This window comes from Aedes aegypti, chromosome 2, assembly GCF_002204515.2.
Source record: "Aedes aegypti strain LVP_AGWG chromosome 2, AaegL5.0 Primary Assembly, whole genome shotgun sequence".
In the NCBI taxonomy this organism is placed as follows: domain Eukaryota; kingdom Metazoa; phylum Arthropoda; class Insecta; order Diptera; family Culicidae; genus Aedes; species Aedes aegypti.
In genome coordinates this window covers 413,314,114-413,337,435 of record NC_035108.1, presented here as the reverse complement: position 1 = coordinate 413,337,435, position 23,322 = coordinate 413,314,114, and the positions used below count along the sequence as shown (strand labels likewise).

Here is a 23,322-nt window from a genome sequence, read left to right as displayed (position 1 = left end):
ACGATAATTGAGAGATGAGAGATAAAACGATAAAATACGATTACATTATTACAATAAACGCAGGCCTCTGTCGGTCTCTTGTACTTTGAACGTTAAACCTAGTGGTTGTGTTTTGTAAATTAGTGCTACGTGAAAACCCCAAAATTTGAACATTATAAGTGGACGACGAGTAGAAAACTTTTTTTCACTTTTTGAAAGTATCATTACAGAAAGCATTGAGGATTTTGTAAAACATTTTTTCCGTATCGGTTAGTGAAAGCAGGAAGCGTGCATTAGTGGACCGTGCAGCGAAGATAATTTTCGCTTACAACCATAGTATCAGGCAGTATGGAAAGTCAGTGAGCTGGGTGAATTTGTAGTTAAAGCAGCTGGCATAAGTAAAAGTTAAAAAAAAACTGTTGCGAAAAAAATAGGTGTAAAGAAAATTTGAACGGAAGCTGTGCCACATGGTCTATATTCAGCAAAATAGCCATTGCAATTTTTCATTGTCCCGCTTGGTCCCCCATTTCAAGGTGTAGAAGTGGAGTTGAGCTTTAATTGAATAGGGTCCTAAAATGTTTAATGAAATCTTGTTTTCATTTGATAACACGAAAGAGCATGTTACTACAACTACTTTAGCAATTTTTCCCGCTCAAATAACGGATATATCATATAAAAACTTTAATTTAAAAATTGGATCCATAAATGAACCTTGACACTTGAGATCATGTTTGACGTTCGCTGAGCCGATAAAAATACCACAGGGGTTTTAGTTTTAACACTGCACTGAAACAAGCGTTGCAGTAATGAGAACCATGAACGTGTTTTTAAATTTACTATTCCAACCACGATTGAGCTATCATGAACGCTTTTTATTTGCGTTTTGCTCCCTCTCAATCCAACCGCGTCGATAGCCGAGCGGCTAGTGTTCGCGCTTGGCAATCGCCAGATCCTCGGTTCGGTTCTGATCTACCGCAAGTTTTTAACCATGATATAGTAATTTTTACTATACAAATGGTGCCATGGTAAAATTGAATGCACAAATTATTTGAAATAAATGCGAATTTAGTCTGCACAAATCAAGTGGCGTTGTGTATTTAATTTAACCCTCTGATATAGTATTTTCAACCGCAACGCTGTTCTCAGTGTGGGGTTGTTCCTATCTGACATTTCGGAAGGGACACGGAAAACAAAATACACCTAAAATTTGAGTTTGAACCAAGGGGTGTGACAAAATCTACAAAAACATAAAAAAATGTTTTTTATACTTAAACAAATGAAAAACATTAAAAAATTAAGTAAACATGTGTTTTTGGCCTAAACTTAAGCGTTTGGCACTAAAATTGGAACAGGGCTTTGTAGTAGGCCAAGAAACATGTATCAATCATAGGAGGCACGTAAGATATATGTTATAATAAATGTCACTTTAGATCCAGAGCTCTAAGAAGTAACAAGTGTTTTATTAACTTCTACATTGGCGACGAAAGTGAAGGACGTTTGGCCGCCGGCAGAAAGTTCCAGCCGCAGAAGAGGAAAAAAGTGAGAATCGCGTGGCTCGAGAGTGAGAATTATTTGGAAATCATCGTTGAGCGGAACAGAAAATGGATACGGTAATTATATCTTATGTTAATTTCAGAGGAAAAATATTTGACAGTTTTATTGAGTGAATTGTTTCAAATTTTGACCTGAGCCAAAGGGAAGACATTCCAGTCTGGCCAGGAAAAATCTCAGACATAGAGAAAGAATGTTCTAGTCTGTCTGAGTAGTGACTAGAAACAAAGAGAATTCGGAAAATTCTAGTCTGTTCTGGAAAATCCTGACACATAGGGATTAAAGGTAATCCAGTCTGTCCAGGTAGACAAAGGGAAATCAATTTCCAGCCTGTCTCCGAATTGAAAAGATTGCAGGGAACATAGGTTCCAGTCCAATAAAATTAGTGAAGACGTAGTGAATTGTATCAAGACCGTCTGAAAAAAAAATCAACGCTATTGTTGATGTCGCTTTGGACCGTTGCTATGCAACGGTTGAGTCTTATAGATGCAAATGAAAAGTTGATCCAATTCACGAAGAAAATAAATAACTGTCAAATAGAAGATTATTTTGAATATAATTTTATAAATTATAATTGGAATCATATTATTCCACAGTTCAATTTTACAATTACCCCGTTTGTTGAGAATGATGTTGGTCCTACAAGCTCACGCTGGGATCTGTGGAAAGATCAGTTCTGCGCATATCTTGCGTTGAAAAACGTAACGGATCATGAGGAAATGTACAAGGCTCTTATGTGTTTTGGAGGTCCGGATGTACGGAAAATTGCTCAAAATGTGCCATCTGTGGTCAGCAATGTTATGGACAATCCTTACCGCATCGCGATGGAGGTTTTGGACAATTATTATGCGCCTCGTATGTCTTTGCGGTACGAGCGATTCAAATTCAGACAGATGATGTTCAATCCTGATGAGAAGATAGATCAATTCGTCATTCGGTTGAGGTCACAGGCCGCCCTTTGCAATTTTGATGACCAGCTCGATCAAATGTTGATGGACCAGATAGTTGTAGCTACACAAAATGACGATAAACTGAGAGCAAAATATCTCGAGGCTGATGTTTGCCTTGATGATATGCTGAAAATTGGTCGAACACACGAGTCAGTAAGAGCACAGGTAATGTTAAACTACTTGAAAATTATTTTAATGTGTCCCATGTAATATATATGTAATTTCACCAATTAAAAAAAAATAAAATAAAATAGGTTCAAGAGTTTCGTGGCAAGTCAAACGAGATTGGTGATTTGAACACCATGCAGAGCATTGAAAAAAATGCAGATAAACCTAGTCGGACTTGCTTTAGGTGTCTTGGTAATCATTTCTCTAGAGATCCAGGATGTCCAGCCCGTTCATCACGTTGCAACAAATGTAAGTCTAAAGGACACTTTGCCCGGTGTTATGATCGTTTCCGTAAATTCGAAAGTCAACAATCAAGATTCAAGAGATCGATGAAGCAAGAAACTGGGAGGACGAACGGAAAGTCTCGATTCGATAGAAAACCGAAATTCATTCGCGAAGTTGATGATGTGACCAAGCCCGTGGAGATCCGAGAAATTTTTCATCTGGAAGGCAAACGGTCAGTTCAAGCAACAGTAGGAGGTGTCAATAGCAGGTTCATCATAGATACAGGTGCTGATGAAGATGTACTAAGCGAAATGGATTGGAGACGTTTGAAGCAAGTTGGATTTGAAGCTTTCGGTATTCGCAAAGGAAGTGATAAGATTTTTCATGCGTATGGTTCAAACAAAGCCCTAGTTGTACTAGGTGAAGTTGATGTGAAAATCGCAATCGAAGATCAGTCCTGCTTCACTACGCTTTACGTTATCCAAGATGGTAAATGTTCCTTACTATCGGGAAACACTGCCGAAAAGCTTGGTGTGGTAAAATTCCTCAGATCGTTGTCTGATGATACATTGCCTGCAATTAAAGGTGAGTAAAAAAAAAATTGTGCTTTAAATTTATATTACCATTGGAAAATTATTGAAATAAATATTAAAAAATTTAGATATGTGCGCATCGATCAAAATCGATAAAAGTATTCCTCCTGTTCAACAATCTTATCGTCGGATCCCTATTCCTTTAGAAGAATTAACTCTTTTGAAGCTTAAAGAACTAGAAAAACAGGACATTATAGAGCGTGTTCAAGATGCGTCAGAATGGGTATCTCCAATGATTGTAAAACGGAAAAGTTCGACTGAAGTGAGAATCATAATAGATCTTCGAGAAGCTAATAAAGCTATAATAAGAGAGATTCATCCTCTTCCAACATTGGAGCAAATGGCTTGCCAACTGCGAGGAAGCAAGGTATTTTCAAAATTCGACATTAAGCAAGCATTCCACCAACTCATGTTGCGTGAAGATTGCCGTTACATCACCACATTCATCTCTCCTTTGGGTCTTATGAGATATAAGCGATTGGTTTTTGGTTTATCAGCGGCACCTGAACTTTTTCAAAAGTGTATGGAGACAATATTGGGAGAATTCCCATGGGTTATTGTGTTTATTGATGATATCTTGATACATGCTCCCGATATAGCAACATTGAAGGTATTTTAAACTTTAGAATATTATGTTTAAATGTTAGGTTTTGATAATTTGATTTTGCAGATTCGAACTGATATTGTGAAACGTCGACTAACCGAAAGGAACATAATGTTAAATGATTCCAAAACAGTAGAATGTGTCTCTCAAACTGATTTTCTCGGATTTAACTTAACATCGAATGGTGTTCGCATTTCACAAGAGAAGTTACAAGCTATCAGAGAATTTCGGGAACCGCAGTCTGCCGAAGAAGTTCGAAGCTTTCTGGGTTTAGTAACATTCGTAAGTCGTCACATTCCAAATTTGTCAACTATTGCCAATCCGCTAGTAACTCTTACGAAGAAAAACACAATATTCAATTGGACGGCAGCACACCAGAAAGCGTTTGAACTACTGAAAACTAGTTTACTAAAAGAAGAGACCTTGGCTTATTTCGATCCTGAGTTAGAAACATTCGTAGTTACTGATGCCAGCCCAGTCGGCTTAGGTGCAGTTCTGTTTCAGAAAACAAGATCGGGAGAATACAACATAATTAGTTACGCTTCAAAAACACTGTCAGATGTAGAAAAACGATACGCCCAAACGGAACGTGAAGCTTTAGCTTTAGTATGGGCACCAGAGAAGTTCCATTTTTACCTATATGGGAAGTTTTTCTGGCTCATAACAGACCACAAACCACTTGTAACGATATTCGGAGACCGATCGAAACCTTGTGCTAGGATTGACAGATGGAAGTTAAGATTGATGTCTTATGACTACAAAGTCATTTATAGACCTGGAAAATCCAACATTGCAGATCCATTATCTAGAATGTGTCAAAATCAGACCTTATGCCCAAGTAGCTACGATGAGGAAAGTGAGAGAATTGTAAGGTTGATTTCGTCTGACGTTTCTCCTGTAGCAATTCCAGTTATTGAAATAATCGAAGCCACTAAAACAGATTTAGACTTACTGGAATTGATTAAATGGTTGCCTTACCCACACAAACGCTGGCCGAAGACATTAGCTAGATACAGATTAGTTGCAAATGATCTATCAACAGACGGGCAGATAATATTGAAGAATCAGAAAATTGTCATACCCAGAAGCCTTCAGAAGAAAATTCTACAATTGGCCCATGAACCACATCTTGGCATTGATGCAATGAAGCGGCGATTGAGAGAGAAAGTTTGGTGGGTGCGTATCGATACGATGGTGGATAGTTTTGTTAAGGAATGTCATGGATGTTTGCTTGTTTCGCAACCATCGGTAGAACCTATGACTCGTATTGAAATGCCATCCAAACCATGGAGGAAAATTGCCATAGATTTTATGGAAGTATTGAATGGCATTCATCTTTTGGTTGCAGTAGACTACCATTCAAGGTTTCCGGAGATTGAAATCATGACTTCTACAACGGCAAATCTGACGATATTCAGATTACGCACCATCTTTTCAAGATACGGATTCCCAGAAGAAATTGTGTGCGATAATGGTCCACCATTTCAGTCAGAAGAGTTTAAGGATTATTGCACATCAAATGATATTCGTATTAACCATTCAATTCCTTATGCACCATTTCAGAATGGTCTAGTGGAACGACAGAACAGGACCATACTGAAAACTATACGGATTAGTGTAGCTATGGGAAGAGATTGGAAAAATGATCTATACAGTTTTCTTTTGGCTTACCGAAACACTCCCCACTCCATTACTGGAAAATCACCAGCGGTCCTAATGTTTGGTAGAACGTTGAAGGACAAATTACCTGAAGCGCTGGATACGCAAGAAGATGAGAAAGATGTGGTAACCAGTTTTGACCAAATTAAAAAGGATAAAGGAAAACAATATGGCGATTTTAAAAGGAAAGCTAAATACTCGGAAATTGACGTCGGCGATACTGTGCTACTGAAGAACCAAATGAAGAAAAACAAACTTACTACTAATTTCAATCCACAGCCTAACATAGTTTTAAGACGAAACGGGACGAGGCTTACGGTTAAGGATCTCAAAACCGGAGCAGAAAGTGACAGACATGTTAACCATGCTAAACGAATAACATCAAGCAGCCCTTTTCAGAACTCTGAAACAGCTGCTACTGAAGATCTGTTCGATCCGAATCAAAACACAGCTTCTAGTAATCCTAAGCATCGTGAAGAAGATGGCCGGGATGATACCAGCAGAATAACTAAGAAACCAAGACGAGAACGACGAATGCCTGAGTATTTGAAAGATTATAATATAAATGAAATTGACTGTTAAGCACTTTTATATTGAATGTTATTGAAATAAATTAAAATTATATAAAGTTGAGGAGGGATGTAGTAGGCCAAGAAACATGTATCAATCATAGGAGGCACGTAAGATATATGTTATAATAAATGTCACTTTAGATCCAGAGCTCTAAGAAGTAACAAGTGTTTTATTAACTTCTACAGGCTTTAGGACCCTATTGCTTTGAGAGAGAGAGCGAAGGAACTCAAAGGTACTGTATAAGGAACATAAGTGATATTGAGTGGTTGAAATCAGACGGCGGTTTTAGCTGAGTGTAGCGACTGTCGAAACAACGCAGATTTGTTGTGGCAGTTGTGAGCATAGTCAATCGAGAGATCATCAGTGATATAGTGTGGTTGAGAGATCTGCAGCAAAGCGATATAAGAGAGTGAGAACACTAAAAGAACATAAAGAGCTTGCACGCTAAACTTCATCCGCTCAAAAATGAGTGCCGAGTACACAAAATCAGCCTCTCTTCATGCAGCACAGATTCTGTGCAAAAGAGGCTGTACACAGTTTTGAGCAAACGGTGGTAAACAAACCGAATGATTGAAATGCGCACAGAGGAGGAACGCTTGGAATGCGGAATTCGCTTCCATTTTTGTTTTGCTTCTGAAAACATTAAAAAAAAAAACATTCAAATTTTCAAGTTTTCAGAGATTTTTTCATTCGAATAGCCGAAGCGGAAGCAAATGGGGAAAAAACTTCCACATTTGCGACCATCTTCCGGCTTTTCGCCTGAAAAAATCACAGAAAACTCCCCATCTTACCAACGGCCAACTGTTTGCTGCCGCGCGGGAGAGATTGACAGTTCCATTTCCATCGATCCCCGCACAGCCGAAGGCCAACACATCGACTACACACAGCATGAGTGCGACTTACACAGAATTTTCACTCAGCCAGAGAGTTCTGCATTGGTTGCCTCATTCTGTGTAGTTTTTACACATATGCTGCGTTGAGCAGGCTTTGCGTGATGCCAACTGTCAGTAAGCTGTCTCCTCTCTCTCAGGTTTTTACACATACGCTGCGTTGAGCAGGCTAAGCGTGTACGCGCAGCCCTCGGAGCTGCATTACTGGAAAAGGGTGAGCTGGATGAAGCCCCTCTTGAGGACTGCTGGAGAACAGTAAAAGCAGCCATCAACAATGCAGCTGAGAGCAACGTCGGGTACGTGGGACGGAGTCGACGGAACGACCATGCCTTCGTCAGTACTGCGGGCGATGGAAATCAACCAGCCCCCACTTTGAGGGAGGTTAAGGAAGCCATTCACTAGCTCAAGAACAACAAAGCAGAACTAATAAAAATGGGCCCGGAGAGGCTGGCCAATATGGGAAGGGGTAATATGCCCCATCTACAAGAAAGCCGACAAGCTAGATTGTGTGAACTTCCAAGCGATCACCATTCTAAATGCGGCCTACAAAGTATTATCCCAGATCATCTTCCGTCGTCTGTTACCTGTAGTAGACTTCATAAGAAGCCGGCTTCGTTGACGGCCGATCGACAACAGACCAGATCTTTAATATAAGGCAAATCCTCCAAAAATGTCGTGAATACCAGGCCCCAACGCATCACCTTTTCATCGATTTCAAGGCGGCATACGATAGTATCGACCGCGTAGAGCTATGGAAAATCATGACGAGAACAGCTTTCCCGGGACGCTCAAGAGACTGATAAGAGCAACGATGGAAGGTGTGCAAAAGTGTGATATGGTTTCAGGCGAACACTCCAGTTCGTTTAGATCCCACCGGAGACTACGACAAGGTGATCTATTTTGTGCTTGATGTTCAATATTGCGCTGGAAAGTGTTATGCCGGGTTAAAAAAAAAACAAGTGGCGAACCTGTACACCCGCCTGAAACCCGAGGCAGCAAAAGTTGGACTGGTGGTGCGATCAAGACAAAGTACATGCTAGTTGGTGGGGCAGAGCTGGTACGGCGAACCCAGTATCCAGAAGGTGGCCAAAGCTACGATGGGTAGGTCATGTTGCAAGAATGCCGAACAGCAACCCTGCAAAGATGGTGTTCGTGTCGGATCCGGTTCGTAGAAGAAGGCGTGGAACACAGCGAGCTAGGTGGGCGGATCAAGTGCGCATCGATTTGACGAGCGTGTGCAGAACCGAGGATGGAGAGATGCGGCCATGAACCGAGTATTGTGGCGAGAAATTTTTGATACAGTGTTATCTGTTAACTAAATAACTAAATAAATTAAATGAAATGACTTGTACAATGCACATTATGATAGATCTACAATAAATTAGACGAAATTTCACATTATATAATTTATTTAGACAAAAAAAAGGTGTTGTATTTTTTGCTGATATCGATCTTTATTTGTAAAACAGAAAAATAACATACTTTTTTATAAATCATTCTTCCTTTTAGTATATCAAATATTTACACTAAAAAAATCGGCCTAGATATGTCCCTAAAACGCAATGCAGTACAAAACGGTTGTTTTAACAAAGCTATCAACGAAGACTCTAACGCTATCAAGGAAACTGAATTTCTTTTTTTAATAAAACTTTCCAACTTATCAAAATATATAAAATTGCGTATTTGTATACGTTTCGATAAAATCGTCTTATTGTTTCCGAATTTTTAATTTGAATGTATCAATTGGGAATTTCTCCTTCCCATATTTTAGCTATTGTATGTATCTTGTATGATTTTATTTTCGTAAATTATGTTCAATTATTAGACAAGCAATTACAGAAAGTGTTCTAAGTAGTTCATCCAGCAATTAGGTAATTTCTAACATGGCCCCGACGTTGTTCCTCTTATATTTTGTTCCTCCAAACGAATTCCTACGCGTAACGTGTGCAAACTTAAGAAGAATATAAAACTGCGGATTGAAATCTATTGTTTTGTGGGTGGATGATATCATCATTGACTGGTAAAATTGAACGTCCATAGAAGCTACTGGAATAAACTTTTTTTTTTGCTAGTACGGTTCCACCATTATCATAGACAACAAGTTTTATTGTGGTTTCGCTATGCTGTTGCTGAACTGACAGTACTTCGTTTAAACTTTTGTCTAATTTTGCTAGGCCTATTTTATATATTATATTTTATATATTATATACACTCAGGTCTGTAATATATTACAATTCTATTCCATTTATCACGATTTTTATATCAAGGGACAAACTAAACGGATTTTACAATTTTGATTCCTAACTTATTTACAATATGCTGTGATTGAACAATATGCTAAATATGATAAAATTACATTTTACAAATAAACGAGAACATAACAAGTTTTCACTTAAAATATAAAAATACCACGTAGTTCTAATCAATTCAAATTGCGAACTTTGTATCACTGCAGATTACATCCATCTCACTTGTCTACAACAAATCCTTAACAATCTAAAAGAAGACTGTTTACTCCTGTCCAAAACCTTCCGTTTCCTCGATTGCATAGTTTAGCTTCTCGACTAACTGGTCGTAGCTCTTGTACGGTGGCAAGTCCAACCGATTGAAGCAGGTGTGTGACCGCGGAAGCCACGTGTCTTTTCCGACCTTCTCAATGCAGAACCGTTGAGGCCCGTTGGAACCCATCAGTTCGGCGAATCCACCTACCGGCACTCGACACGTTCCGGTTACAAACTGTAGCAAACGAGCACGCTTTTCGTTGTCGGTTTCCCGGACGAACTGGTGGTGAAATGGTTTATAATTAGAAGCGGTTATACAACACGAAATGTTCCGAAACCTACCTGCCAGAACCAAACGACTTGTTTACTGTTCCGATTGTAATGCCTATAGATTGAATTGCGCTGCCAATCGTCGACGTCAATCTCTTGCATACCGCAAAGCATCAGCTCCAGCTCTCGCTCGTCAAAGTACTTCAGCCACTCCAAAGGCACCACCTCATTGAAACCATCCAAAAAGGTTTTGGTCTGCTCCTCAATACCTCTGCAATATAAAATTCAATAATTAATTTGCATATCGCCTTCCACCTTTCAATCAACTCACCTCGTCATTCGCCACTCGGTCATTAGGGAAATGTACTCTTCTTTGTTCTCTTCCGTAACTTTTTCCTTATCGCCTTCCTCTTTCAGCTCGTGATGAATGATTTGCCCAAGCACCTCAAAGTCTACACTAAACCACAGTTCCAATCCACACTCATCGATGTTGTTATCCCGAACCCATATCAGCGAGTTGTAAAACTCCGGATCAATCGATTCGATATCTTTGGTAGTTAGCTTTTTGTTTAGCATCCGCTTGTAGAACGGCATTGTAAAACCGGAATAGATAAACCGCCCATGGTACAGAGCCATGGCGATAAACCGACCGATAAATTTGAAGTACTGCAGATGATCCGGATTGACATAACTTGCGGGATTGATCTGCAGGCTGTAGTTATTTTTATTGGCGTATTCAAACAGACAATACATTGGATTAAGGACTTCATGAGACAATAGGAAGAACCATTCTCTCGACACGCCGCCATAATCCAAGCCCTCTTCTCCTCGGAAGATAATGTACAACCTCCTCCGAAGCTCGTACGCGGGCAATCGCATAATTTGGTGGTAAGAGTCCTCGAACAGAGTTTGCCGGGTGAGCGTGATCTTGATATGGGACGCAAGGGCATTACTTTGACACAGGTACCGGAATTGACTGAGCTTCCATCGGAATGATCGTTCATAGGCTCGAGGAACTCCGTAAACACCTTTACCACCTTTCGGTGCACCAGGCCGTGGATCTTCAAATGTGGTTTTCCGATTATTGTGGTCTACGAAGAAACGCTCTCCAGTGGCTGTATAACGTATTTCCCATCCCGGAGGAAGTGGGCCTTCAGCAAGCATGTTGACCTCTTGACCCTGCGTTCGAGGATCTTCCCATTGAGTTGTACGGTTTTTGTGATTGACGAAGTACACGCGATTATCTGGCTGAACTCGTTTCTCCCAGCCATCCGGGAGAGGCCCCAGCCCGTCATCTTCCTCTTGCACCGATGTTGTGTTGGATTGTTGAGCATGTTGAGGATACAGAAACCGTTGATTGCCTTGGGATATGATGTGTTGGCGTTGGCCTTGCCAATGTTGGAAATGCATCAGCCGCTCACTATTCGGTCGCTGCCAGGTCGTAGTACGGGTATTGTGATCCACGTAGTAGACTCGTCCTCTCGCATCTCTGCGCATTTCCCAGCCAGCCGGAAGTGGTTGCGGCTTTTCCCAATACGTGGAACGTGTGTTGTGGTCTACATAGTAGCGACGACCATACTTATCAACTCGCATTTCCCAACCAGCAGGAAGAGGTTCGTCATCGACTTGGTTTTGTTGTGCTGCTTGTAACATCATTTGCTGGTCGGTTAGACTTCCTCCCATGGGAACCATTGCACCTGGTGCTCCTGCAGCTGCCACTTGTGGTGGTGGTCCACCATTCACTGGTACCAAAGCTGCACTCATACTGGGTTGCGATTGCCCATGATTTGTACCGTTAGGAACTCCATTGATCAACGAATCTTGCGAAGAATTTGAATAAACTGGACCAAGCCGAGGATGCCCTGCAGCCATAGAATGCATCACTTGCTGTTGCTGTTGTTGATCCCAATTCATGCCACTACTTCGACGAACGGCTCCAGTAGATGCCGCAGGACCCATTGGAGAAGCTCCTCCAACCATGGGCATTGCAACACCATTACCCATAGAACCCGTCGCAGATGTTGGCGCCCCAGAGGAATGTATACTTAAGTCATTGAAATTAGCCGTGGTATTGTTAATCGACGCACAATCTGCTGCCGAATTATTGCTTACGGCGTGGTTTATCGACGAAGGGGAATGATGTGATTGTTGGTACTGTGTAGACGAGGACTGGACACTGCCAGCAGCACTGGAAGGGGTCTGCAACTGAGACGACTGGCTTTGTGACGAGGACCCACGTAGTCGCATACGTGCGCGTATGCCTCCGTTTAGAATGCTACTTCGGTTACTGCCAGTTCCGTTGCTAGTGCCGGGCATGTCCGCCAAAGTAGGATGTAGGTGCTTTACGGAAGAGACATAAAAGGATTGAACGTTATTAATAATGTATAAATTACACCCAGTAAAAGCTATCGATTTTCCCACGTCGAGAAAATTGGGATGTGGGTGTGTTTAGTGCATGTTAAAAATTTGAGTTCGAGTTAGATCGCCACTGCAACAAGGCTGGTAACGACAAAATGTCCTAAAAATAGGAACATGAGAACCCAAGCACCGATTTTGGCCATACGCCAGTCGTAGCATACATCGTTTTACATTGCTAATCAGTATGAAACATTTCATTCATAGCTTCATTCATTTACTCTTCCAAATTGATTCAAAAAATTGGAAAAATAATTAAATTTCCTTATAATTTTAACGCTTATACACATAATTTGTCCAGGCCTAATTTAGCCACTGGCATAAGAAATCAATGTGATTTGCCAATATTTTGGCCGATTAACTGTTTCTGTTAGAAAATATATGAACTTAGTTTTGACCCACTATGGACCAAAAACGGTTTCTAAACATTTGTGCAAAAACTCCTCAAAGCATCTTTACGATAGGCTTAACTACGCTCTCACATACAAATTTCATATAAGCTTTTATCACAGACAAACAGACGTCACACTCTCACCGATGTCCATCGACCACCATTATAACGGCCGATTCAAATATATGGTAGGTGGCCAATCCACCACCCGCAGCGCTCGCATCGTTTTTGTTCGCGTTTGACGTTTACACACTACCGCCATCTGTTGGTCCATCGGCCAAACACACCGATTTTAGCATTGGGCGTACATGTCATCGTGACTATGATTTTGATCGGGAGTTATTCTAAGTGTTACGTCTGTTTGTCTGTGCTTTTATTTTATTTTGTTCTATGGGATGAAAGTTATTAAAAAAATACAACAAATAACTAGTCATAATTTTTTTTTTTAATTTAGATAATATTTGGAATAAAAGTTTCTTATTTGCCTATCACTCAAACCATTGAACTAGAAATCTGAAGAAAAAAAACTTGTCCCGTTTCACTAGTTTAGTTGCAAGGTCTTATCAGAAATTTCGTGCAAACTAATGGATGAACATTGAATTTTAATCCACAAACATCATCAATAAAAAATAACATGTACTAAACGCAATCCGTAAAAATATACACATAACTAGCATACATTTTACCGAAGGTCAACAGCCATTCATGTGCATGACTAGAACAATGATAAAGCCACAGACAGAGAAAGACTCCCACATACACTTACCCCGTTTCCATTGGTATGGGCGCCGGCAGCAACTTCACTGCCATGGCTGTTCAGTCCCGACCCGCTGCTGCCAGTTCGCAATGCCACCGTGCGCATATCAATCTTCAACCCATTCAACACTGCTACCAGTTCGCCGGTTTTCGTTGGCTGCCTTGGCTCGGTTGTCTTGGAGCTGGAACCATCCGTCAGCAGGTCCATGCTCAGTTCCAAATTCTCCAGCACTCCGTTGTAGTGTTCGAGAATGTTGGCCAGGTAGACCGTCTGTTGACCGAGCACCGAGTCCTTCCGAAAGCTCGAGTGGTCCAGCACTCGGAAGTGCAGCACCGAGTTGGCCGACACAATCACCGTGAAGCGTTCGTTCCATTTGGGCGCATTGGTGTTCTTCAGGAAATCGGTTTTGCGAGTACTTTTATTGTCAATGGAAATCTCCACGTACGGATTTGGCTTAAGGAAACCATTGTTGCGTAAGGAAGCGTGCTCAACTGATGAAAGAAAATTATGAAATAGGCTTGAGTTACCGTAAAACGGGGCGAATAGAAACAAAGCGACCTTTTGTTAAAAATGCGACTATTATGCAATGATAAACTTTAGAAACCTACTGAAATATATTTTTTTCATTAGTTTAATAACAACAGAGTATCGCTAAACTATTTTCAAATTAAAAATTTTGCTACATTTCTCATTAAAAATTTGAGAAGAAAATATTGAAATCTCAATCATTTTTGATAGCATGAAACATCCGCCATTTTGGCTGATTTCAAAAATGATCTAAAATTGAACTTGGTTTCAAAAATTTTAATTTTTTTCTTCACTAAGTAAATACTTGTTGATATTTCTTCAAGATGCAGTTAAAAATGTGTTTATTTTCCCATTTAAATAAAAAAAGTATTGATATTTATTGAACAATGTTTCTATTCGCCCCATTGCGGGGTGAATAGAAACATACAACATTTTCATAAATCTTTGTACGATATAATTTTTATTTTTTAACAGCGATTGGGGTCATAGCAAAGGAAGAAGCGACCCATATTTAAGACTAATAAAATTGGATTTTATCCACACGGTTTAAGTTGTACACATTCAAACATGTCGAAATGTGTTTCTATTCGCCCCATTTTACGGTATTACAATTGTCTTCCTTCGATGAAGAAGTGCAAAAGCTTACTCGTAACACTCAGCTGATGTATTCCCTCTTCCATCTGTTGTATAGATGCGGCGGCGTATTAATTGTATTTTAACGATGACGCTCGTTTACGTGTTGCTCGTTCCGTTGTTCAACCGACCGTGTATAATAAGCCCCCTCCGTACGTGCCGGGAGGGGTGTTTCGGTGGTTACAGGTCACGTTGCTATACTAGTGTTGCTGTCGACCGTATCGATTAATACAGCACAATCAACGACGATGTGAGTTTCTCCCTATCCCAGCTGCCCCCGCGTATTCTACCACCGCTCTAAATCTCTGCAATGGGTAAAAAGAAAGAATTGATAGAACGGTATCTAATTAGCAATTCTGCGCGATAGATAATCGATTTGTGGTGTAAAATGTACTGTAGGGGACTGCAACTATCTACGGAAATTACTTTTCCTTTCATTGGGTCAGATTTTAATTAGGTACCTATTGTAACGCTGTAGAAAGTAAAAGCATGGCTATAGGTACGACCAATTATGAAAAAATATCAATGTAATAATAAGGGCTAGTGGGCGACAGTAGCTTTAGAATCCTCATGTCATCAAATCTTTGTCTAACATTTCCGTCAGATATCATTCGTAAGATTTCTTAAGCAGTTCATTTCGTAATTCTTTTACTAGCTTCCTAAGAAATTCCTCCAAAAATTGTGATGACGGTACCTGCAAAAATGCAACCTGTATTTTTTCTAAGCGCAGCTTCAGTAACAGATTCCTCCAGGAAAAAATCCGAAGATTCTTTCACAAATGTTTCAAGAAAAAAAAATCAACCTGGAGTTTTGCCTAGGATATTAAAGGAGATTCCTACTAAAATTCCTTCTGGAATTTTAAGATTTTTTTAAAATAAGTTTCCTAAGAAATTCCTCAAAAAAGTTGCTTTGAATTACTTTAGTTTGTTTTTGGCTCACTAGCGCCCTCTATTACACACAGTCCGAAGCAATTATTGCGGGTTGTATAGCCCTCGACCAGCATGCAATAATTCGACCAGTGACTTTATGTTAACAGAGGTCGGCGTCGCATTCATATCTCTCCGAAATAGAAAAGGGGCGCAAGAGCAGGACTAATGATTTCGCCGCCTCCAAGAACATGGCCATACGTAGTACCTACTTCCAGCATAGTCTCCCGTACACCTGGAGATCACCCCAACAGACTGAATCGCAAATCGACCACGTTTTGATTGATGGAAGACGCTTCTCGGACATAATCGACGTCAGAACCTATCGCGGCGCAAACATCGATTCGGACCACTACCTTGTGACGGTTAAAGTGCGCCAAAGACTTTCCATTGTGAACAACATTTGGTAGTAGTGACAAGTCAGATGTGAGAACTATCGAGCGATCACTATTCTTAACGCAGTCTATAAAGTGCTTTCTCAGATCATCTTCCGCCGTCTATCGCCAGTGGCAAGCAGATTTGTGGGAAGTTATCAAGCCGGTTTTGTGGACGGGCGATCGACGACGGATCAATTCTTTATGCTGCGGCAGATCCTCCAAAAGTGTCGCGAATATCAAGTCCCGTCATCGATTCTAAAGCAGCCTATGATACCATCGACCGTGAAGAGCTATGGAAGATTATGGACGAGAATGGTTTTCCCGGGAAACTGACTAGACTGATCAAGGCAACGATGGATAATGTACAGTGCTGTGTGAAGATATCGGGTGCATTATCGGACTCGTTTGAAACACGCAAAGGACTTCGACAAGGCGATGGTCTTTCCTGCCTCCTGTTCAATATTGCGTTAGAAGGTGTTATGAAACGGGAGGGCTTCAATATGCGGGGCATGATCTTCAATAAATCCTGCCAGTTCATCTGTTTCGCTGACGACGTGGACATAGTCGGAAGCAGTGTTGACCAGACTCATTTCCCTGAAATTCGAATTGTGAAGCCATGGACTGTTATAACTGTGCGTTGTATTCCTGAGATGGAGTGGGAGGTGGTTGGACTTGAGTGTTGCACATGGGATCCGACAGTTTCGATCTCGGTGGGCTGCAATTCAAGTTTCGGTGAAATGATTCGCACTCACTCACTCACTCATTTCATTTCACCGAAACTTGAATTGTGTCTCTCTGGGATCAAAATTGATCGATTTTGTGTGCAGTACTCAAGCTTAACCATCTGCTTTTCTATCTTAGGAGGATAGAGCATGGTTGTAGTAGTTCGTGGCTTCGTAGTTCGGAAAATTTTATTTTCGGGGAAATGAGTCTGAACAACACTGGTCGGAAGAACGTTCCAGGTGGTTTCTGAACAGTATACCAGGCTGAAACGTGAAGCAGATCGGGTTGGATTAAAGGTAAATACGTCGAAGACGAAATATCTGCTGGCTGGAGGAATCGAGCGCGCATTGGCAGACACGTGATGATCGACGGGGATGAGTTCGAGATGATGGACGAATATGTCTACCTCGGATCATTGATAACGTCGGATAACAACTGCAGCAGTGCTTACTACGGACTCCACAACCTTGCCGTCTGGTGCGGACTTCCGTACTAAGTGTACCATGTACAAGACGCTGATAAGACCGGTATTCCTCTACGGGTATGAGACGTGGACAATGCTCGAAGAGGACCTGCAAGCGCTAGGAGTTTTTGAACGACATGTGCTTATGACGATCTTTGACGGAGTATGTGAGAACGGCGTATAGAGAAGAAAGAACCACGAGCTAGCGCAACTCTACGGTGCCCAGTATCCAGAAAGTCGACAATACTAGAAGGATACGATGGGCGGGACACGTTGTGAGACTACCGGACAACAATCCTGCAAAAATAGTGTTTACCTCGAATCCGGTCGGTACAAGACGAAGAGGAGCGCAACGAGCTTTGACCAAGTGGAGCAGGGTCTTGGAAGTGTGGGGCGATTGTGAAACTGGAAGTTAGCAGTCATGGATCGAGTTAGTTGGCAGGTATAAAGAAAATAAAAAGTGAACAAACAAGAACCAAGAAATCAAACAGAAATCACGAGTTAAGAGTAATTATCAGAGATATTTCTAAGAGCTTTCAAGGGGGAAGAAGCTTCCTATAATGATCACAAAAAATGACACACAAAACCGATGGAAATTCGAAATTTTACTTTCCCAAATTTTCCTTCAGGTATTACTTATCCCGAAAATTTGTTCAGAAGCTAATTTAGTGATGCTCTCTGAGGAATTCTTTGAGAACTTTGTTTAAGATACCAAAAGTCCTCCAAAAATTTAAAAAGTAATCTTTCCATCGGATTTCCAAGGATTGCCTCCAAGATTTTCGTTAAGGACATCTTTAAGAATTCAACAAGTAATTTATCCAGAGATGCCTCGAGGGATTGCCTCTAAAAAAGGATGAAGGAAATTCTTAAAAACAATACCAAGAATTTCTGTGAGAATATTATTGGAAATTATTACAGATGTTCATCCTAAGATTCCATAAGAAACTTCCAAAAATCATTCAATAAATTCCCTAGGGAATCTTCAAATATTTTGTATAGAATTGTCTCCAAGAAGTCGCCAAAGAATTTTTTTCCCGAAATTATCTACAAAACTTTAGATGGTACTTCTAGAGGAAATCCTACAGTAACCTCTGACGAAACATCTGTCTAAATTCCTGATGAACTACTGTAAAAATGTTTGGAAGAGATCCAAGATATTCGAGGAAGTCTTGGAAGACTTTTTAGATAACTTGCTAATAATCGATCAAACCTCCGGATTCTCTAAAAGAATTCTTTGAAAAACATAGGATGAAATCCAGAAGACATTAGTGAAGGGTTAACTGGATCAATTGTATTAGCGTTTGGTGATGTTAATCCTTAAATGAACTTTCCATGGAGATTTTACTTGGAAAATTACTCTAAAAATGTTTGGAAGAAATTAATCGATTCTTGGAAAAGTCCATATAAAAATGACTGAAAGAATAACTGACAAAATCACTCGACAAAATTCCTTGACAAATCGCTTGACAAATGAATTTTGTTAACTCCATAAAAACTTGATAATAAAAATTATAAATTTCAATCTTTATTTGTTATTCTCAATTATTATTACAGGTCGGACTCGATTATCCGGAGACTCGATTATCCGGGGACTCGATTATCCTGGATTCGATTATCCGGAAATTTAGACTCGATTATCCGGAATTTATTTTTTGATGTGCTTGTTTTTCAATGTTTATGCATAAATCTGAGATAATTTGGTATTGCAATATACAATATGAATGGTTTTGCAATTTTGAAAGTATTTAAGAAAGGGGTGTTTGCAAAAGTGGTTTTCTGTGTATGTTGGTCAAAAAATTTGTTTGTCTTGTAAAGACCTTTACTGTTCCTAGAAATAATTTCTGGCTACGCCACCGTATCATAGAAATCAAACTACAAAAATAGTTAGTATTTAAGTTCTTTTATCGAAGATTTCAATTTTTTTCTTAGTGATTCGATTATCCGGAGGACTCGATTATCCGGAGTGAAAAAAAAATTGATACTCCGGATAATCGAATCCGACCTGTATTAACGTACGTTTTCAACAAATATATGAATGTTTTAAAATAGTACTTGGGGGCCTTCCTTAGCCGATTGATTAGAGTCCGCATCTACAAAGCAAAGCCAAACTGAAGGTGTCTGGGTTCGATTCCCGATATCCTTTAGTTCCCTGGACATAAAGAATCATCGTTACTGCCGCACGATATATGTGCCAGACTGAAGTGTTATCCTTCACAGGCAACGCACACATACCAGATGATATTATTATTCGATACGCGATGCGAAAGAGGGGACCTTCCGAGGATGAATACCTGGCGAAAAGACGCATGGTTTCTAAGGGAAAAGTGTCTTACGCGGCTGTCCTACAGAGCGGAAAAGCTGGCACGAGCCAAACTCTGCGATCAAGACGACATGACAACAGTGGAGAGGCCAACACGTCTCAAGCCAGAAAGCCAAGAAAAGGGAGCCACGGATTAGACCGAACCAGGCAGTACTTCCGCAGGAATCATGGGTGCAACACAACAGTTACAAGTCGGAAAAAAGAAAGAAAGGAGAAAACCAAAAACGGCGACCAAGAAGAATCCTAAACCGAAAACAGCGAAACGTAGGAACTTAAGCGAGGCCCTCGTTGTCAATACAGACAGAGGAGTCGAAATACTCCGAGGTACTGAAGGCGATGCGAAGCACGGAAAAGCTATCGCAAGGATGTGTGGAGCATAAGGCGAACTAGGATTGGTGAAATGATCCTAGTCTTAAAGAAGGACACCATGCAAAAGGCTACAGCCTATAAGCAACTAGCACTAGAAGTACTTGGCGACTAGGTTGATGTAAGATTCCTCACTGCAGAAGTGACTCTCCTGTGTAGGTCGTCGTTGGTGCGGCATCTCCACACTCCCTGTGTTACCTTCTCAGACGTCTGTTTGCAGATTTCCCTTGTAAAAAACACTGAGAGTTTAGTTATGGGAAAGGATTTGTTTGGTAAACAATAAAGATATATAATTTAAAATGAATACGTAAGCATTTACACAGTTGATCAATACCGATAGTGTGGTCACTACGCGAACCGGTCACGATCGTTGCTCGCTCCAGGAGTGTGTAACAGCTTCAACGGATCAAACACTACCGACGCGCTGCGTTTTTTTACCCGCATATCTTGAACCGGGCACAATTGATCAGAATCCCGTCGCTCACCCACAAAGGAGCATGCAGATTCAACGGACCAAACACTACTCTGTGTGTTGTCATTTTACACGTTAGAAATAAAAGCAGTGAACGAACTCACCAATTGATCATGTATCCTTTACTCAGCAGCATCAAACCACTTTCGGCTTCTTGATGCATACAGACTAGCTGAGAACACTCCGGAAACTCGAGAAAAATGATGAAATAGTATTACAATACCATTGAATTAAAAATGTATGCGAATATTAAGTATTTTTTTTTTATTTCAATTTGAAACCAAATTAAATGTTGTAGATGAAAAAACCGAATTCGAGTCTAGTACACGACACTGAAGACGGCTTTACAGTTGAGGTCGAAATACGCGTATCTGTCATAGGACACATCTCTAGTGGAATTTTATAAATGGTACAGTACTAAATTCGGTGTTTTTCATCTATGTACTTATAGGTATGCCACTAAACAACTCGAAGATTTATTATCATTAAATTTTGTTTTTCTGGAAAAAAAAATGCACGATAATCACGGAGCAATCCAGAAAATCAAAAAAGTTAAACTTCGTGTGACTAATCCCACGCCTTAATTACCCTTATTGATTAAATTTGTCTACCTTCGCTTTTGTTTCCGAATTGTTTGGGTAAAAAACACTTCAAACCATAAGATGGGCAACAAATTACCCAACCAATCGCAAGACGACTATCACGACCAAGAAACGGAGGAGAAAGAAAGAAGTAGTCATTTACAGCTATTGTATATCGCTGTTTGTTCGTTTTGTGAGCTTCCCACTGGTGGTGAAGATAACAAAAATTATTGTGCCTTATTTGAGCTCCCGTGCATTTGATTTCTTGGAATTTTCGGCAAACAGCATACGCTTCATTTCTTTGCAACCTATGGCTGAATGAAATTGCTAGTTTTCCGCTTTGTGCTGTTCCTTTAATTGGCACTGTTGGATTTTTGGGTATAATTGCAATCACTAAGCGTTCTCCATTATCAAGTTTACCAAAAGTGTTTTGATCAATCCTTGCATTATAAGGCAACTGCTTCCTTATCAGGTGCTCTTTGGTCGCTTAAGTTAAATCCTGAAATTGTAAGGATACTCGTAGAAACACTTCGATGGGCAGAGAAACAGAAAACACCTTCTCCAGTCCACTTCACTCGTTGCTGACCACAGGAATTTCCGTGATTCAATCTTATATAAGATGATCCATCAAAATTATAATTCACTCATTCAAAAGATGCACCACAATATCAGTCGCATATTCTTATTAGTCCCTAACTGTTGCACTTGAATTTGGTTTGGCAAATGAACTACATTAATCACACTCACTTTTCCGTTTTTATTTTCCCGTTCGAATCGCCACAAAACGGATCTTTTTATTTTTGTCTTCGATGAAAACAGCTCACTGTGGGGATTCACTGAGCGATGCAGTTGCTTCTTTTTCTTCTTCGTTCGTTTGTTACTTTCTACGTCAAGCGAAACAGCAGATTTTTACTCCCGACATTCATGCAAAACTCGGGTTCGGGGCCATGGCCGGACCTACCGGAAGCTAGCTAATACGTATTCCAACAAAGATTCACTTTCGCGACGTTTTGCACAAGAAACTAGCCTTTTACTTTGGATGATGCAGAATATTTTTCTTCACTTTTCCAAATGGCTACGATTTTGCACTTACTTTGCACCCCGAAGCAAAAGCATCAAACTCGCCAACCTCGCCAACCAAGTCGATCAGTCATCACAAGTGTTAAGCCCACAGTGCACTGCTCGCTGTCAAATGGATCGATTTTATGTTCAGGGCCGTGTACACACACAAGTCCACACGGAAAAAGTACGTATTTTTGTTTTTAGATGATATTGGGGTATTTCCAAGGGGTGGATCACTTGTTCGATGCACATTAGTGATCCTTTATATGAGAGATTAGCGGAAGTAAAAAGGAATGATTTGGCAACAGACCAGCAGTGCTGAGTTTGCTCGGCGTCGAGAATAATATTGTAACACGAACATGACTTTCTCATAGCCAAAAAGTGTATTTTGTTTCGTTATAGATCTTTGAGCTACATTTCCAATCTAATAAACAACAGAAAAAATCACTAACTAAATATCGCATTGACAAACATTCAAAAAAGGTGAATATTTCATATATTTTGCTCTATGCTAAACAACTTTCACCGAAATAATTTCAAGCGGATTACATTACGCCTCAAGAAAAGTTCAAAACAAACATAACGCATGTTCGTTTGGCTCACGCTTTGACAGCTCTCGCTGCTCGATTGGCTCACACTTTGACAGAAACGTCAGCTTCCGCGTATCTCTCTTATAAAGGATCACTAATGCACATCTAATGTACATCGATTTGCATTAAATGCATTTTTTCGATAAATTCATCAACTTAGCCCTGGACCATACCATTGTATCGTGCTATGGCAACAAGTCATTGTTTGTTTTGGAAATCTCAACATTATTTTACTCTATGCTAATTTTCTTCAACTAATAACAAATTTTATTCGTTTCAGATCTCGATCAAAATGCAAGCAAACAAATCCCCAAATTTAGATGCCTGATTAGTGCTGTTTATATACCATTGATTCATTAGGCATCTGATTTTCCATGGATTTCAATAACGATCTATAGCTAATGTAAGATGTACAGTGGGGAAATGATGATTGACTGCAGTACTCCTGTGACTAGTCAGGATTAATTGGAACCCTCAAGATTTCCTTCCAGATAAACCTACACACTAAGATTTTATTACCGAAGTCGGTAAAATTTTACTGGGTTTTTGAACAGCAGAGTTAAGTCGGTAATTTTTTATGAGTGCCGAAAACTCCGCAAACTAGAAAATGTTCAGCTGTCAAAAAAGTACCGATGAGGTCAGTAACAAGTTGTCCAATACTTTGCTGACTTTTTCGGTAAAGTTTTTTGCTGTTTACTTTTGTTCGCTGATTTTTCCAGTTTTTTCAACGGCCCAATCCCTTCAGGATATCCCCA

General features: G+C 40.2%; 1 protein-coding gene across 1 annotated transcript; it reads right to left on the bottom strand.

Annotated features, from left to right (window-relative positions):
* Nucleotides 1–8,624: 8,624 nt before the first annotated feature.
* On the bottom strand, nucleotides 8,625–22,065 carry LOC5569077 (E3 ubiquitin-protein ligase Su(dx)). Its single transcript, XM_021847352.1, has 6 exons — nucleotides 21,663–22,065; nucleotides 14,701–14,992; nucleotides 13,536–14,017; nucleotides 10,295–12,303; nucleotides 10,036–10,234; nucleotides 8,625–9,973 (listed from the first exon to the last, which is right to left on the bottom strand). Exons 2-6 carry the CDS (start codon nucleotides 14,732–14,734, stop codon nucleotides 9,704–9,706), a joined length of 2,994 nt encoding a protein of 997 aa, XP_021703044.1. The 5' UTR covers nucleotides 14,735–14,992; nucleotides 21,663–22,065; the 3' UTR covers nucleotides 8,625–9,703.
* Nucleotides 22,066–23,322: the final 1,257 nt, after the last annotated feature.